The sequence below is a fragment of the Pristiophorus japonicus genome, chromosome 15, assembly GCF_044704955.1.
Source record: "Pristiophorus japonicus isolate sPriJap1 chromosome 15, sPriJap1.hap1, whole genome shotgun sequence".
NCBI lineage: Eukaryota > Metazoa > Chordata > Chondrichthyes > Pristiophoridae > Pristiophorus > Pristiophorus japonicus.
The window spans coordinates 11,845,280-11,863,562 of record NC_091991.1 but is presented as its reverse complement, the minus strand read 5'-3'; the positions used below and the strand labels follow the sequence as shown (position 1 = coordinate 11,863,562).

At 47.3% G+C, this 18,283-nt stretch overlaps 1 protein-coding gene across 1 annotated transcript in view; it reads right to left on the bottom strand.

Moving 5' to 3' along the window:
- Positions 1-15,350, bottom strand: part of utp20 (UTP20 small subunit processome component) — a 153,969-nt gene extending 138,619 nt beyond the window's left edge. The window contains exons 1-7 of the mRNA XM_070900152.1: positions 15,188-15,350; positions 13,061-13,141; positions 11,467-11,533; positions 10,012-10,144; positions 6,376-6,564; positions 5,071-5,152; positions 550-687 (exon numbers count right to left, since the gene is read on the bottom strand). Coding sequence (XP_070756253.1) covers positions 550-687; positions 5,071-5,152; positions 6,376-6,564; positions 10,012-10,144; positions 11,467-11,533; positions 13,061-13,141; positions 15,188-15,232 — 735 coding nt within the window. The 5' untranslated portion in view covers positions 15,233-15,350. The remainder of the gene's footprint in view (positions 1-549; positions 688-5,070; positions 5,153-6,375; positions 6,565-10,011; positions 10,145-11,466; positions 11,534-13,060; positions 13,142-15,187) is intronic.
- Between the last annotated feature and the right edge of the window lie 2,933 nt (positions 15,351-18,283).

The following is an 18,283-nucleotide window of genomic DNA, read 5'->3' as shown; positions in this document are numbered from 1 at the left end:
TCAGCCTGGACCTGTATGTGATTCCAGTCCCACACCGATGTGGTTTGCTCTTAACTGCCCTCTGAAGTTGCCCAATAAGCCAACTAGGAAGATGCCACAAATGCCAGCCTTGCCAACAATGCCTACTGCAGTGGCCCAGCGAGCCACTCCGTGGTTGACTATCAATGCTCACAACAGCAACAACTTGTATTTATATAACGCCTTTAACGTAGTAAAATGTCCCGAGGCGCTTCACAGCAGTATTAGGGACAAAACATTTGACACCGAGCTGCATAAGGAGAAATTAGGGCAGGTGACCAAAAGCTTGGGCAAAGAGGTATATTTTAAGGAGCGTCTTAAAGGAGGAAAGAGAGTTAGAGAATAGAGGTTTAGGGAGGGAGTTCCAGAGCTTGGGGCCTAAGCAACAGAAGGCACAGCCACCCGTTGAGCGATTATAATCAGGGATGCTCAAGGCGGCAAAATTAGAGGAGCGCAGACATCTCGAGGCAACTAAGGATGAGCAATAAAGACGGCCTTGCCAATGTTGCCCGAGAATAATTAAAGCCTTACCTTGGCTGCACACGAGTGGAACGTATTTTGGACTCCTTTACACATATCGAAAAGCAGCTGCCCCACTCCCTCGGCCTTCTCAGAGTGCTGCTCCAGGTCAGCAAACATGAAGTTCAAGAGGGCATCGTGATCAGGAACCTGCAAAAAAAAGGATTCGCCAAGTGTTATTCAAGGAACAAAAATATCCACTTCAAAACTGTTCAATTTAATAACCACGAAAAAAAAATCCTGCTGCACCTTCTCATCAGGTCGATGTCAAACCAATTTGCAACAGCGCCTCTAATGTGGTTAAACATCCCAAGGTGGTTTACAGGATACAAGGGAGAACCAGTTGATGTGGTATATTTGGACTTTCAGAAGGCTTTCGACAAGGTCCCACACAAGAGATTAATGTGCAAAGTTAAAGCACATGGGATTGGGGGTAGTGTGCTGACATGGATTGAGAACTGGTTGTCAGACAGGAAGCAAAGAGTAGGAGTAAATGGGGACTTTTCAGAATGGCAGGCAGTGACTAGTGGGGTACCGCAAGGTTCTGTGCTGGGGCCCCAGCTGTTTACACTGTACATTAATGATTTAGACGAGGGGATTAAATGTAGTATCTCCAAATTTGCGGATGACACTAAGTTGGGTGGCAGTGTGAGCTGCAAGGAGGATTCTATGAGGCTGCAGAGCGACTTGGATAGGTTAGGTGAGTGGGCAAATGCATGGCAGATGAAGTATAATGTGGATAAATGTGAGGTTATCCACTTTGGTGGTAAAAACAGAGAGACAGACTATTATCTGAATGGTGACAGATTAGGAAAAGGGCAGGTGCAAAGAGACCTGGGTGTCATGGTACATCAGTCATTGAAGGTTGGCATGCAGGTACAGCAGGCGGTTAAGAAAGCAAATGGCATGTTGGCCTTCATAGCGAGGGGATTTGAGTACAAGGGCAGGGAGGTGTTACTACAATTGTACAGGGCCTTGGTGAGGCCACACCTGGAGTATTGTGTACAGTTTTGGTCTCCTAACCTGAGGAAGGACATTCTTGCTATTGAGGGAGTGCAGCAAAGGTTCACCAGACTGATTCCCGGGATGGCGGGACTGACCTATCAAGAAAGACTGGATCAACTGGGCTTGTATTCACTGGAGTTCAGAAGAATGAGAGGGGACCTCATAGAAACGTTTAAAATTCTGACGGGGTTAGACAGGTTAGATGCAGGAAGAATGTTCCCAATGTTGGGGAAGTCCAGAACCAGGGGACACAGTCTAAGGATAAGGGGGAAGCCATTTAGGACCGAGATGAGGAGGAATTTCTTCACCCAGAGAGTGGTGAACCTGTGGAATTCTCTACCACAGAAAGTTGTTGAGGCCAATTCACTAAATATATTTAAAAAGGAGTTAGATGAAGTCCTTACTACTAGGGGAATCAAGGGGTATGGTGAGAAAGCAGGAATGGGGTACTGAAGTTGCATGTTCAGCCATGAACTCATTGAATGGCGGTGCAGGCTAGAAGGGCCGAATGGCCTACTCCTGCACCTATTTTCTATGTTTCTATGTTTCTATCATCATCATCATAGGCAGTCCCTCGGAATCGAGGAGGACTTGCTTCCACTCCCAAAGTGAGTTCTTTGATGGCCGATATGAGAGCCACAGACCCTGTTACAGGTGGGACAGACATTCGTCGAGGGAAGGGGTGGGTGTGGCTGGTTTGCCGCGGGCTCCTTCCGCTGCCTGCGCTTGGCCTCTTCACGCTCTTTGCGTTAAGACTCGAAGAGCTCAACGCCCTCCCGGATGGACTTTCTCCACCTCGGGTGGTCTGCGGCCAGGGTCTCCCAGGTGTCAGTGGTGATGTCGCACTTTATCAGTGAGGCTTTGAGGATGTCCTTATAACGTTTCCGCTGTCCTCCTTTGGCTCGTTTACCATGAAAGAGCTCCACATAAAGCATTTGGTTAGGGAGTCTCATATCTGGCATGCATGCTATATGGCCTGCCAGCGAAACTGATTGAGTGTGGTCAGTGCTTCAATACTGGGGATGTTGGCCTAGTCGAGGACACTGATGTTGGTGCGTCTGTCCTCCCAGGGGATTTGCAGGATCTTGTGGAGACATCGTTGGTGATATGTCTCCAGCGACTTGAGGTGCCTTCTATACATCGTCCATGCCTCAGATCCATACAGGAGGGCGGGTATTACTACAGCCCTGTAGACCATGAGTTTGGTGGTAGATTTGAGGGCCTGGTCTTCAAACACTCTTTTCCTCAGACGGCCGAAGGCTGCGCTGGCACACTGGAGGCGATGCTGAATCTCCGCATCAATGTCTGCCTTTGTTGATAAGAGGCTCCCGAGATCTGGGAAATGGTCCACGTTGTCCAGGACCACGCCGTGGATTTTGATGATTGAAGGGCAGTGCTGTGAGGCGGTGACAGGCTGGTGGAGGACCTTTGTCTTACGGATGTTAAGCGTAAGGCCCATGCTTTCATATGCTTCAGTGAATACATTGACTATATCCTGGAGTTCAGACTCTGAATGTGCACAGGCTCAGGCGCCATCCACAGTGTGGCAGTTGCAAGAAAAATGCAGGGAGCACCACCAGCCCTTATACATGGCCTTTTTCGATCTTACAAAGGCTTTTGACACTGTCAACCGTGAGGGTCTATGGAGCGTTCTCCTCCGTTTCAGATGCCCCCAAAAGTTTGTCAACATCCTTCACCTGCTTCACGATGACACGCAGGCCTTGATCCTTACCAACGGATCCATTACAGACCCAATCTATGTCAGGACTGAGGTCAAACAGGGCTGCGTTATCGCTCCAACCCTCTTCTTAATCTTCCTCGCCGCCATGCTCCACCTCATAATCAACAAGCTCCCCACTGGAGTGGAACTAAACTACAGAACCAGTGGGAAGCTGTTTAACCTACGCAGCCTCCAGGCCAGGTCCAAGATCATCCCAAACTCTGTCATTGAGCTTTACAGGAGTGTAATTAAACAAACAACGACACCGAGCCACATAAGGAGATATTAGGGCAGATGACCAAAAGCTTGGTCAAAGAGGTAGGTTTTAAGGAGCGTCCTGGATTCTGGAGAGGTCCCAGCAGATTGGAAAACTGAAAATGAAACGTCCCTATTTACAAAAGGAGGCAGACAAAAAGCAGGAAACTATAGACCAGTTAGCCTAACATCTGTGGTTGGGAAAATGTAGGAGTTCATTATTAAAGAAGCAGTAACAGGACATTTGGAAATGCATTATTCGGTCAGGCAGAGTCAGCATGGATTTATGAAGGGGTAGTCATGTTTGACAAATTTGCTGGAATTCTTTGAGGATGTAACAAACAGGATAAAGGGGAATCAGTGAATGTGGTGTATTTGGACTTCGAGAAGGCATTTGACAAGGTGCCACATAATAGGTTACTGCACAAGATAAAAGTTCTCTGGGTTGGGGGTAATGTATTAGCATGGATAGAGGATTGGCTAACTAACAGAGAGTCGGGATAAATGGTTCATTCTCGGTTCTCGGATTGGCAATCAGTAACTAGTGGGGTGCCGCAGGGATCAGTAACTATTTACAATCTATATTAACGACTTGGAAGAAAGGACCGAGTGTAACGTAGCCAAGTTTGCTGACAATACAAAGATGGGAGGAAAAGCAATGTGTGAGGAGGACACAAAAGATCTGCAAAAGGTCATAGACAGGCTAAGTGAGTGGGCAGAAATTTGGCAGATGGAGTATAATTGTTGGAAAGTGGGAGGTCATGCACTTAGGCAGAAAAAAAATCAAAGGGCAAGTTATTATTTAAATGGAGAAAAATTGCAAAGTGCTGCAGTACAGCGGGACTTGGGGTTCCTTGTGCATGAAACACAAAAGGTTAGTATGCAGGTACAGCAAGTGATCAGGAAGGCCAATGGAATCTTGGCTTTTATTGCAAAGGGGATGGAGTATAAAAGCAGGGAAGTCTTGCTAGTTATACAGGGTATTGGTGAGGCCACACCTGGAATACTGCGTGCAGTTTTGGTTTCCATATTTACAAAAGGATATACTTGCTTTGGAGGCAGTTCAGAGAAGATTCACTAGGTTGATTCCGGAGATGAGGGGGTTTGACAAGGTGGATGCAGAGAGGATGTTTCCACTGACAGGGGAGACTAGAACTAGAGGGCATAATCTTAGAATAAGGGGCCGCCCACCATTTAAAGCTGAGATGAGGAGAAATTTCTTCTTTCAGAGAGTTGTAATCTGTGGAATTTGCTGCCTCAGAGAGCTGTGAATAAATTTAAGACAGAAATAGACAGGTTCTTAAACGATAAGGGAGTATGGATTATGAGGAGCGGGCAGGGAATTGGAGCAGAGTCCATGATCAGATCAGCCATGATCGTATTAAATGGTGGAGCAGGCTCAAGGGGCCGCATGGACTACTCCTGCTCCTATATGTTATGTTCTTAAAGGGGGGGGGGGGGAAGAGAAAGGTAGAGTGGCGGAGGGGTTCAGGGAGGGAATTCAAGAGCTTAGGGCCCCAGGCAGCGGAGAATGATTATTAAAATAAACTCACCTTTCTCATCAAGAAAGCAAAGCTTTCTGCAGCGAAACATCGGATGTGTTCCTTATTGTGGCCCAAAAGTGAACTATACAGGCTAAAAACAAAAAGGAACGTTGTTCTTACAATCTGGATAGTTTTAAAGCAATAGTACCATACATCATGTTTCAGAATGTACACCGTCCTGAGAATTGTTGTTTCTTTCTGTGTCACAAAACATTTTTCCCTCAATCAATATCCCAAAAACAGTTGATCTGGTCATTATCTCATTGCCGTTTGCTTGCTGTGCACAGATTGGCTGCCGCATTTCCTACAGTACAACAGTGACGACAATTCATTGGCTGTAAACATAGAATCATTGAAATTTCCAGCACAGACATAATGCGCCAACTGGACTCTTCTTGTGCTGCAAATGTCTATGATTCTACATAAAGCGCTTTGGGACGTCCGGAAAGGTGGTGAATAATTTCAATCTCTTTCTTTTTTTTTTTAAAAAGTTACTGGTATTACACATTATTTAATTTTCAGCAGAGAAAAGCTATTGACTCATGCCTTTATGGAACTTAGATAGGTTTATTAGATATGTTAAAAGGAAAAATTAATTAAAGTGCAATGAGCAGGCAGGTGGCAGATGCAATTTAATGCAGACAAATGTGAAGTGTTGCATTTTTGGAAGAACTAGGAGGAGAGACAATATAAACTAAATGGTACAATTGCAAAGGGGATACAGGAGCAGAGAGACCTGGTGGATTACATACACCAATCTTTGAAGGTGGCAGGCCAAGTTGATGAACCTGTTAAAAAGTATGTGGGATCCTTGGCTTTATAAACAGAGACAGAGTACAAAAGCAAGGAAGTTATGCTAAAGTGGAGGAGAGGGATTAATTATATAGCTCTTTCAAAGAGCTGACACAGACACAATAGACCAAATGAGCTCCTCCTATGCTGTAAGATTCTACAAATGGGCATGATGATTTACTGAAGAAGTTTAAATATACATTTCTCCAGTTCGTAAGCTATGTATTGCCTGTGACAGAGGAAGAGACTGTTTCACAGCTCTGCTTAAAAGAAACATCAGCAGAATCTTGATGCAAAAATGTTTTAAACTATTTTCATCCATTATTAAAACAGAACATGTGTATCTCAAAACATGTTAGCATAAGATAGGTATTGAATATACATCAGAGCAGACTTCACTATGTAAAACACAGCAAGTTCTGCACAAAGTATAGAAAACTGCCCCAGTCGAGGTTGAACCTTTAACGGTCGAGGCCTTTAAAAGCCTGAAGAGAAAGCACCATTAAAAGAGCGAATGCACACCTGTAAATATCCGTTATGTCTTTTACCATGAGCCTCCAGAGGTACTTGTACAGGTAGGAGAGGCAGGTGAAAGCCCATTCCAACAGCTCAGTGTCCTGTGTGTTCAGCAGGGACGTTATGATTACAAAGAAGTCTCTGAAGTGAGGATAGAAATCCGTCTGCAAGTCTCTGGCTAACTGCACCACCAGGCTGCAATACAGAAACAACGGTTACTAAACATCACGACAACATGCATTTATACAGCACCTTTACAGCATAGTAAAAATACCCCAAAGCGCTTTACAGCGGCGTTGAACAAAATTTAACACTGAGCAACATAAGGAGATATTAGGACAACTTTACCAAAAAGGTAGGCTTTAAGCAGCGTCTTAAAAGGAGGGTTGGAAATCTTTAGAATTCTCTATCCCAGAGAGTTGTGGAGGCTCAGTAATTGAGTATATTCAAGACAGAGATCGATAAGAGTTTTGGACTCTAGGGGAAATCGAATGAGATGGGGATTGGGCGAGAAAGTGGAGTTGAGGTGAGGTAACATAGAAAATAGGTGCGGCCCTTCGAGCCTGCACCACCATTCAATATGATCATGGCTGATCATGCAACTTCAGTACCTCATTGTTGCTTTCTCTCCATACCCCTTGATCCCTTTAGCCGTAAGGGCCACATCTAACTCCCTTTTGAATCTATCTAACAAACTGGTCTCAACAACTTTGTGTGGTAGAGAATTCCACAGGTTCACAATTCTCTGAGTGAAGAAGTTTCTCCTCATCTCAGTCCTAAATGGCTTACCCCTTACCCTGTGACCCCTGGTTCTGGACTTCCCAACATCAGGAACATTCTTCCTGCATCTGACCTGTCTAAACCCCGTCAGAATTTTATATGTTTCTTTGAGATCGCCTCTCATTCTTCTAAATTCTAGTGAATGTAAGCCTAGTCGATCCAGTCTTTCTTCATATGTCAGTCCTGCCGTCCCGGGAATCAGTCTGGTGAACCTTCGCTGCATTCCCTCAATAGCAAGAATGTCCTTCCTCAGATTAGGAGACCAAAACTGAACACAATATTCAGGGTGTGGCCTCACTAAGGCCCTGTACAACTGCAGTAAGACCTCCCCGCTCCTATACTCAAATCCTCTCGCTATGAAGGCCACATGCAATTTGCCTTCTTCACGCCTGCTGTACCTGCATGCCAATTTTCAATGACTGATGGACCATGACACCCAAGTCTCGTTGCACCTCCCTTTTTCAGCAATGATCTTATTGAATGGCGGAGCAGGCTCAAGGGGCCGTATGTCCTATTCCTGCTCCTATTTCTTATGTTCTTATGAGAAGAGGTACAGGCAGAGGTGCTTAGGGAGGGAAGTCCAGACCTTAAGACCAAGGCAGCTAAAGACACGGCCACCAAAGATGGAGTGAAGAAGTGGGGGAAGAACAATAGGCCAGAATTGGAAGAGCGCAGATATCTCAGAGGACTGTTTAGCTGGAGGAGGTTACACAGATCGGGAGGGACAAGGCCACGGAGTGATTTGAACACATGGATGAGAATTTTAAAAATACTGGAACAGGAGCCACAGGGGTGATGGGTAGAACGGGACTTTCTGCGAGTACGCACATGTTTATTTACGGAACATACACGCAGGGAAAAAATTCTCTGCCCAAATAATACCAAATAAGTTATTCCACTCATAGGGGAAATAAAACTAGGGGACATAGTCTCACAATATGGGGCCACCCATTTAAAACTGAGATGAGGAGGAATTTCTTCTCTCAGAGGGTTATAAATCTGTGGAATTCACTGACCCAGAGAGCTGTGGAGACTGGGTCATTGAATATATTTAAGGTGGAGATAGACAGATTTTATGAGCGATAAGGGAATAAAAGGTTCTGGGGAGCAGGCAGGGGTGTGGAGCCGAGTCCATGATCAGATCAGCCAAGATCTTATTAAATGGCGGAGCAGGCTCGAGAGGCTAAATGGCTGACTCCTGCTCCGAGTTCTTATGTTAATAAGCATTGCGAATCCCCATCACACTCAAGATTTAACCTGCACAGGGCTCCTCTATATGTTGGAATTGCTTTATCTGAACTCCCCAGAGCTCTTCCGCATTGTGCAATTGAGTCCACATTAATCTATGGACAATAATCACTGGATGCAAACTTACAAACATCTGCTTGGCTCAGTGGCAGCACAGCCTAGATTACAGACCAGGGTTTGAGCACAGAATCTAGACTTAAGACTCCAGTGCAGTACTGAGGGAGCGCTGCACTGTCGGAGGGGCAGTACTGAGGGAGCGCTGCACTGTCGGAGGGGCAGTACTGAGGGAGCGCTGCACTGTCGGAGGGGCAGTACTGAGGGAGCGCTGCACTGTCGGAGGGGCAGTACTGAGGGAGCGCTGCACTGTCGGAGGGGCAGTCATCATCATCATCATAGGCAGTCCCTCGGAGTCGAGGATGACTTGCTTTCACAATAAAAATGAGTTCTCAGGTGACTGAAGAGTCCAATGCGGGACCTACTGTCTCTGTCACAGGTGGGGCAGATGGTTGTTGGAGGAACAGAAGGTTGGGGTGCCTGGGTTACAACGTGCTGCTTCTGCTATCGATGCTTGGCTTCAGCTTGCTCTCGGCGAAGAGACTCAAGGTGTTCAGCGCCTTCCCGGATGCTTTTCCTCCACTTTGGGCGGTCTTGGGCCAGGGATTCCCAGGGGATGTTGCACTTTTTTTTTTAAAAAAGAGGCTTTGAGGGTGTGTTTGAAGCATTTAATTTGCCCACCTGGGGCTCACTTGCCATGACGGAGCTCCTAGTAGAGCACTTATTTTGGGAGTCCCGTGTCAGGTATGCAGACGATGTGGCCCGACCAGCGGAGCTGATCAGGCGTGGTCAATGCTTCAATGCTGGGGATGTTGGCCTGAGCGAGAACACTGACGTTGTTGGGCCTATCCTGCCAATGGTTTTGCAGGATCTTGTGAAGGCAGCGTTGGTGGTACTTCTCCAGAGTTTTGAGGTGCCCGCTGTACATAGTCCATGTCTCTGAGCCACATAGGGGGCAGGTATCACTACTGCCCTGTAGACCATGAGCTTTGTGCCGGGTTTGAGGTCCTGGTCTTCAAACATTCTCTTCCTCAGGCGACCGAAGGCTGCACTGGCGCACTGAAGGCGGTGTTGGACCTCATCTTTGATGTCTGCCCTTGTTGACAGTAGGCTCCCGAGATTTGGGTGCACTGTCAGAGGGGCAGTACTGAGGGAGCGCTGCACTGTCGGAGGGGCAGTACTGAGGGAGCGCTGCACTGTCGGAGGGGCAGTACTGAGGGAGCGCTGCACTGTCGGAGGGGCAGTACTGAGGGAGCGTTGCACTGTCGGAGGGGCAGTACTGAGGGAGCGCTGCACTGTCGGAGGGGCAGTACTGAGGGAGCGCTGCACTGTCGGAGGGGCAGTACTGATGGGAGTGCTGCACTGTCGGAGGAGCAGTACTGAGGGAGTGCTGCACTGTTGGAGGGGCAGTACTGATGGGAGTGCTGCACTGTCGGAAGACCCATCATTCGGGTAAGCCATTAACCGTGGCCCTGTTTGCCTGTTCCGGTGGATGTACAAGATCCAATGGCCATTATTCACTGAGAGGAAAGAGTTAATCCTGTACATTCACATCCTTACTCAAGCAAAGGTTGATATGCCAGGCTGTTCTTGATTTGAAGATGGTTTTTCAAGCTTTCCACCACTGCATTCTGATGGTATACCAGCTGATTAAAAGACTGTGATTTTCCGTACACTTCTTTGTGAAATTTAACTATAAAAGAAAAAGGCAGGTTAGAATCCAGTCAGTCACATTACAATCACGACCTTCCGTCAGTTTGGCTCAGTCGGTAGCCCTCTCGCCTCCAACTCAAGGTCGTGGGTTCAAACCCCAACTCCACGATTGAGGACACACAGGGCAGCCAGAGAGGGAGTGCTACACGGTCAGAGGAGCCATCCTCCAGGGTGAGGTTAAACCGAGGGTCCAGTCTGCCTCTTCACGTGGACATTAAACAATCCCATGGTGCTATTCAAAGAGGAGCAGGGAGTTCGCATACCGCCTCAGCCAACACTCTTGCCTCAATCGACAGAATCAGATTAGCCATTGCTGTGCACAGAATGGCTACCTGCTCACTAACATAACACTGGCCACCCTTCAAAGCAAGTCACTGAATGGAAAACACTTTGGGATGCTAATGACAGATGTAACAAGCAATGTTCCCTCTAGACATTTGTGGCCCCTTTAATGGGCTGCACAGCTCATTCAAATTTGCGCGTATGCGCTGTTTCTTGCACTGAAAAGCCATTGAGCAGCCTGCACGGGACCTCGACACCACTGCACAACTGTGCACCTCAACAGGAGCTTTGGTGATAAGCACTGTCGGAGGGGCGGTACTGAGGGAGCACCGCACTGTCGGAGGGGCGGTACTGAGGGAGCACCGCACTGTCGGAGGGGCGGCACTGAGGGAGCACCGCACTGTCGGAGGGGCGGTACTGAGGGAGCACCGCACTGTCGGAGGGGCGGTACTGAGGGAGCACCGCACTGTCGGAGGGGCGGTACTGAGGGAGCACCGCACTGTCGGAGGTGCGGTACTGAGGGAGCACCGCACTGTCGGAGGGGCGGTACTGAGGGGGCACTGCACTGTCGGAGGGGCGGTACTGAGGGAGCACCGCACTGTCGGAGGGGCGGTACTGAGGGAGGGCTGCACTGTCGGAAGTGTTGCCTTTCGGATAAGACATTAAACCTGCCCAATATTTCTCCCTCAACCAACACCATCAAACTGGATTAACTGGTCATTCACCTTATGCTGTTTGTGTATAACTGATTACATAATTACACAACCCAAAAAAATGACTGATTGTGAAGCACTTTGGGATGTCTTTAGGAAAAGACTGTAGATAAATTCATCTTATTAGCAACTGGTCTCGTAATAGTGTAAGGGTGTGTGTAAAGCTAGCAATAGTGTATGGGTGTGTAAAGCTAGCAGTGTAAGGGTGAGTAAAGCTAGCAATAGTGCAGTTAACATGGAGTGTGTGCAAAGCTACTAGCACAAAGGTGTGTACAAAGTCTGAAGATATGAATAAAATTCTCCATACCGAAGTGTTCCGTGCAATTCAGATCTCTCCATTTCTCCAGTCCTTCATAAAAATAGGTTTCCACCTCCTGAGGAAAGAAGTGAAGGGTTTTACTTTCACGAACAGAGGAGTGACGTTTGTAACTACAAGCTCAAAGAACAGGCAGGAGTCGCAATCCCAATAGCTTTCAGCATATTCTCGAGCAGGAGTGACCAAACTACAGCCCCAAGCCCAGTAGACCAGCCCGAGGTTCAGGCAACTCTGGGCTTCGATCTCCCATTCACTGGTTGTGCGGTCTGAATTTGATGAGCCTGATGGTTTGGAAAGGTCTGTTGCGTTAATAGTGGACAAATCGCAATCAGAACCGCACGAGTGTCAGATATCCAGGAATTAATGGAACAGGGATTGAAAGTGATGATGCACAAAATGCTTAAACACCCCTGGTCTAGACCAATGAGAATATTCCTGTGTAGGCAGGTTGCAAATGAAACTGTACTTTTGTTTAAATGCACAGCTGTTGGATCAACAATACAAGGCTGTCACTAGGGCTGTGTTCACGAAATCAGCAGAGATCCGCACTTGCACTGGAGCTCATGAAGTTGTTTCAACAAGTGTCGGCCATCACTGAGTTGGGAAGCACGCTTACCCATGTCAGAAGGCCATGGGTTCAAGTCTCACTCCATAACTTGGGCACATAATCTAGGCAGTACAGTACTGAGGGAGTGCTGCACTGTCGGAGGGGCAGTACTGAGGGAGCGCCGCACTGTCGGAGGGGCAGTACTGAAGGAGCGCTGCACTGTCGGAGGTGCCGTCTTTCGGATGAGCCGTTAAACCGAGGCCCCGTCTGCCCTCTCAGGTGGACGTAAAAAATCCCACGGCACTATTTCAACATCACTAAAACAGATTGTCTGATCATTATCATATTTCTGTTTGTGGTAGCTTTCTGTGCGCAAATTAGCTGCTCCGTTTCCTACCTTACAACAGTGACTGCATGTGAAAAAAAATAATTATTAATTGCCATTTAAGTGCTTTAGGACCTTCGAAGGATGTGAAAGGCGCTATATAAATAATATATATTCCTTCTTTCTTAGTTACATCTTACGACAATTTGTTCACTGTCCACTTCATTGTGTATCAAGGCTGACACTCGATTGCTTGTGCAAGTTTATTCATTGGGACAGCTTTAAACAAGAATGCTCTACTTTTTCAATGCCACTGGTTACTTCAATTTTCAGAATGCAAAACATAAAAACAAGGCATCGCACAAGAGCAAGATTTAAAAATAATTACTGCTCAGATCCTAGAAATTAGCCACAAAGAGGGCCATTCGGTCCATCGTACCAATGCTAACACTTCAGCTGGACCAATCTGCTCCCAGTTCCCTGTCACCCTTTACATCTCCATTTTCAAATCCTTATCTAATGTTCTAGTCTCTGTCTGAATAGCCCCTCGGGGTTAAAGCACTCGCTGTTCGAACAATCCTCGGTATGAAACATATTTAAAGCTGCCTTCTTTATTCTAGTGATATTACAGCTATTGTAGCACTCGAGGGAGACAACTTCAGTATTGTGTCAATTATCAAAAGGCCTGTGCCATGCGTCAGACTCCTCTTTACCTCAGCATAGCTCCCAGTTCGATCAATCCGGTGGATTATATCGATATTCACATTCGCCAAGCGTTCCGAGAAGGTGAGAAACTGCAAAGAGAGAAAGGTTAATCTAATTAATCCCAAACACATCAGCCCACAATCACTGCACACAGTGAGCCAGACACAAATACTTTTTTGTGACTCAGTCGGGTAATAAACAGATGAAAGGATTCTTAATTTCCCTTTTCCTCAATCAACAGCATCTCCGATCGCATCTTCAAGCTACACTCAAATTTATTTTAAAAAACAATACATGTACAGTAGTAGGAACAGGCGGAGGCCATTCAGCCCCTCGAGCCTGTTCCGCCATTCAATGAGATCATGGCTGATCTGTAATCTAACTCCATATACCTGCCTTTGGTCCATATTCCTTAATACCTTTGATTAACAGAAGGCTACCAATCTCCGATTTAAAATTAACAATTGATTTAGCATCAATTGCCATTTGTGTAAGAGTTTGCCAAACATCTACCATCCTTTGTGTGTAGAAGTGTTTCCTAATTTCACTCCTGAAAGGTGTCAGCTCAGACCCTGACTCCAGATTCAGGCTGCACTGAGACTATAACTGCAGCACTGGTGTGAAATTAGACAGATTCACCCCAACCCCCTCCACCTTTGCAGTGTAAATGCAGCATCAATAATGGTGATGGGTTCTGGCTTATTTTGGCTAGCCAAATAATCGGTTATTCAACAGTTAATTACTACAATGAAGTTCACCTCATCCAAACAGTCCTGGCCAGAACACCGGTTTAATACGGAGCCAACACTTGTTCCGACTCTGATCAACCTGCTGCCAGACGACGAACCTGTAGGGTAACCGGGCAGATTTACCACCAGCACCGTGTTGGTTGAAAACAGTTGGCATATCACGGGCAACAATTCTGGACGTAAAGCCATGGAAGTTTACAGTGTATTGTATCTGTGCCAATTCTTTACTGTATCAATCCCAAACGAATCCCACTCCCTCCGTCCCCATACCCCTGTATCTTCCACCGTATCAAATATTTACCCAAATTACTCTTAAAAGATGCAGCGGTTTCTGCTTTAAACAGGCCCTTTGCAACAACCTTCGATGCATGGAAATCTCTCCCAGTCTCTCTGCCAATTTTAAGTTGATGAACCCTCATCACTGACTACCCGATTAGAGGAAACTGTCTTTAGAACCATAGAATGGTCACAGCATTGTAGGAGGCCATTTGGTCCGCCGAGCTCGTGCCGGCTCTCTGCAAGAACACCTCAGCTAGTCCCACTCCCCCACCCTTTCCCCGAAGTCCTGCAAATGTTTTTCTTTCAGGTACTTATCCAATTCCCCTTTGAAAGACACGATTGAGTCTGCCTCCACCACCCTGTCAGGCCGTGCATTCCAGATCCTAACCACTCGCTGCGTAAAAAAGTTTTTCCTCATGTCGCCTTTGGTTCTTCTGCCAATCGCCTTAAATCTGTGTCCTCTGGTTCTCGACCCTTCCGTCAACGGGAACAGTTTCTCTCTCTATCTACTCTGTCCAGACCCCTCATGACTTTGAACACCTCGATCAAATCTCCTCTCAATCTTCTCTGCTTCACACTTTAGGAAGGATGTGAAGGGTTTGGAGAGGGTGCAGAAAAGATTTACGAGAATGGTTCCAGGTATGAGGGACTTCAGTGATATGGAGAGACTGGAGAAGCTGGGGTTGTTCTCCTTGGAGCAGAGAAGGTTGAGAGGAGATTTGATCGAGGTGTTCAAAATCATGAGGGGTCTGGACAGAGTAGAGAGAGAAACTGTTCCCATTGGCGGAAGGGTCGAGAACCAGAGGACACAGATTTAAGGCGATTGATAAAAGAACCAAAGGCGACATGAGGAAAAACGTTTTTACGCAGCCAGCAAGTGGTGAGGATCTGGAATGTGCTGCCTGAGAGGGTGGTGGAGGCAGACTCAATCATGGCTTTCAAAAGGGGATTGGATAAGTGCCTGAAGGGGAAACATTCACAGGGCTGTGGGGAAAGGGCGGGGGAGTGGGACTGGCTGAGAGCTGGCACGGGCCGAAGGGCCTCTCACTGCCGCCGGCCCAGGCCCCGGCCCCGGCCTCTCCCTCTCTCTTTCTCTCTCTCTCTCACCCGGAACGTGTTGTCGCCGCGGTGCCGGGCCGGCCGGTTCCTCATGCTGGAGCTGCAGCCCCGGGCTCGGGCTCGGGCTCGGGCTCGAGCTGAGGCTGGGGCCGCGCGGGTGACAGACCGTTCACTGGGAGAGCAACCGCTGCCGCCTGGGCGCCGCCATCTTCACCGCTGGCCACGTGGGGGGGAGGTGGCTGTCCGCACAGGGGGGGAGCGAGCCAATCAGCGAGAGAGCAGCCGCAGAGGAAAGCGCCAATCAGAAAGAGCAGCCTGAGACCAATCAGAAAGAGAAGTCTGTGAGTAAGCACCAATCCGAAAGAGGAGCCTGAGAGAACGCGCCAATCAGAAAGCGCAGCCCGAGAGGAAGTGCCAATCACAAAGAGCAACCTGAGGAGAAGCACCAATCAGAAAGAGCAGCCTGAGACCAATCAGAAAGAGGAGCCTGAGAGGAAACACCAATCAGAAAGAGGAGCCTGAGACCAATCAGAAAGAGCACTCATCAGAGGCAATCCCTTGGAATCGAGGAAGACTTGCTTCCACTCTAAAAGTGAGTTCTCAGGTGACCGAACAGTCCAATACAGGAATTACAGTCCCTGTCACAGGTGGGACAGACAGTCATTGGAGGAAAGGGTGGGTGGGACTGGTTTGCCGCACGCTCCTTCCGTTGCCTGCGGTTGTTTTCTGCATGCTCTCGGCGACGAGACTCGAGGTGCTCAGCACCCTCCCGGATGCTCTTCCTCCACTTAGGGGGGTCTTTGGCCAGAGACTCCCAGGTACCGGTGGGGATGTTGCATTTTATCAAGGAGGCTTTGAGCGTGTCCTTGAAACGTTTCCTCTGCCCACCTGGGGCTCGCTTGCCATGTAGGAGTTCCAAGTGGAGTGCTTGCTTTGGGAGTCTCGTGTCAGGCATGTGGACGATGTGGCCCGCCCAACGGAGCTGGTCGAGTGTGGTCAGTGCTTTGATGCTGGTGATGTTGGCCTGATCGAGAACACTTACGTTGGTGCGTCTGTCCTCCCAGGAGATTTGCAGGATCTTGCGGAGACATCACTGGTGGTATTTCTCCAGTGATTTGAGGTGTATACTGTATATGGTCCACGTCTCTGAGCCTTACAGGAAGGCGGGTATCACTACAGCCCTGTAGACCATAAGCTTGATGCCAGATTTAAGGACCTGATCTTCGAACACTCTCTTCCTCAGGCGGCTGATGTCTGCCCTTGCTGATAATAGGCTCCCGAGGTATGGAAAGTGGTCCATGATGTCCAGGGTCCCGCCGTGGATTTTGATGACTGGGTGGCAGTGCTGTGTGGTGGAGTCAGGTTGGTGGAGGAGCTTTGTCTTACGGATGTTTAATGTAAGGCCCAAGCTTTCGTACGCCTCAGTGAAGAACATAAGAACATAAGAAATAGGAACAGGAGTAAGCAATACGGCCCCTCGAGCCTGCTCAGCCATTCAATAAGATCATGGCTGATCTGATCATGGACTCAACTCCACTTCCCCGCCCGCTCCCCATAACTCCTTATCCCCTTAAAAACTGTCTATTTCTGTCTTAAATTTGTTGAAGATGTTGACAATGACTTGGAGTTCAGCCTCTTAATGTGCAGACGCAAGCACTAATACAAAATCAAAACACTGCAACCTGACAATCAGGAAAAGCAACCTGAGACAAAGCAATCTATCCCAGAGCCTTCATGATTTTGAACACGCTATCAAATCTCTTCTCAATCTTCTCTGCTCCAAGGAGAACAACCCCAGCTTCTCCCGTCTATCCACGTAACTGAAGCCAATTCCGTATCCATGGAGCCACTGTCCGTTTAATTCCATGGGCTTCAACTTTGCCGGCTGGCCAGTTATGTGGCACTTTATCAAACTCTTTTTGGAAGTCCATGTACACCACATCAACCGCATTGCCCTCATCAATCCTCTCTGTTACCTCATCAAAAAACTCAATCAAGTTAGTAAAACACGATTTGCCTTTAACAAATCCGTGCTGGCTTTCCTTAAGTAATCCACACTTATCTAAGTGACTTAGCTTTGTCCCGGATTATTGTTTCTAAAACCTTCTCCACTACCGAGGTTAAATTGACTTATCTACTTTCAGTACAATCAGCCTTTCTAGTACCTCCTCTTTATAAATGTTTTGCCCATCCAGTATCTCAACTATCTCCTCTTTCATGATGACTTTGGCAGCATCTTTTTCCTTGGTAAAGACAGATGCAATGTACTCGTTTAGTACCTCAGCCATACCCTCTGCCTCCATGTGTAGATCTCCTTTTTGGTCGCTAATTGGCCCCACCCCTTTTCTTACTACCTGTTTACTATTTATATGCCTACAGAGGACATTTAGATTCCCTTTTATGTTAGCTGCCAATCTATTCTCATACTCTCTCTTTGCCCCTCTTATTTCCTTTTTCATTTCCCCTCTGAACTTTCTATATTTAGCCTGGTTCTCACGTGTATTCTCAATCTGTCATAAGCCCCTTTTTTCTGCTTCATCTTACTCTCGATCTCTTTCGTCATCTAGAGAGCTCTGGCTTTGGTTGCCCTACCATTCCCCCTCATGGGAATGTACCTCGATTGTACCCGAACCAAGGATCAAGGCCTACCTCCAATTAAGTATTTTTACTCTAGATTGATCCCTGTCCTTTTCCATAGCTAATCTAAATCTTATGATAGTATGATCACTCTTCCCTAAATGTTCCCCACCTGACACTTGATCCACTTGAGCCATCTCATTCCCCAGGACCAGATCCAGCAATGCCCCCTTCCTCGTTGGGCCGGCAATGTACTGATCAAGAAAGCGCTCCTGAACACACTTCAGAAATTCTTTCCCCTGCTCTGCCCTTTACATTATTACTACCCCAGTCTATATTAGGAAGTCCCCCATTATCACTACTCTATAATACTTTACAGCCAATGAAGTACTTTTTGAAGTGTAGCCACTGTTGTAATGTAGGAGAAGAGGTGGGCGCTGGAAGGACTGGAGTGCATCATCACCCCCGGAAACCAAATTTTAATTTGATTTAAGTCACAGTTAAAGTTTAAATTGTTAATTTGTGGGTTCCAGTGCCCTTGCCAAAATGGGGGCATTTGATTTTACG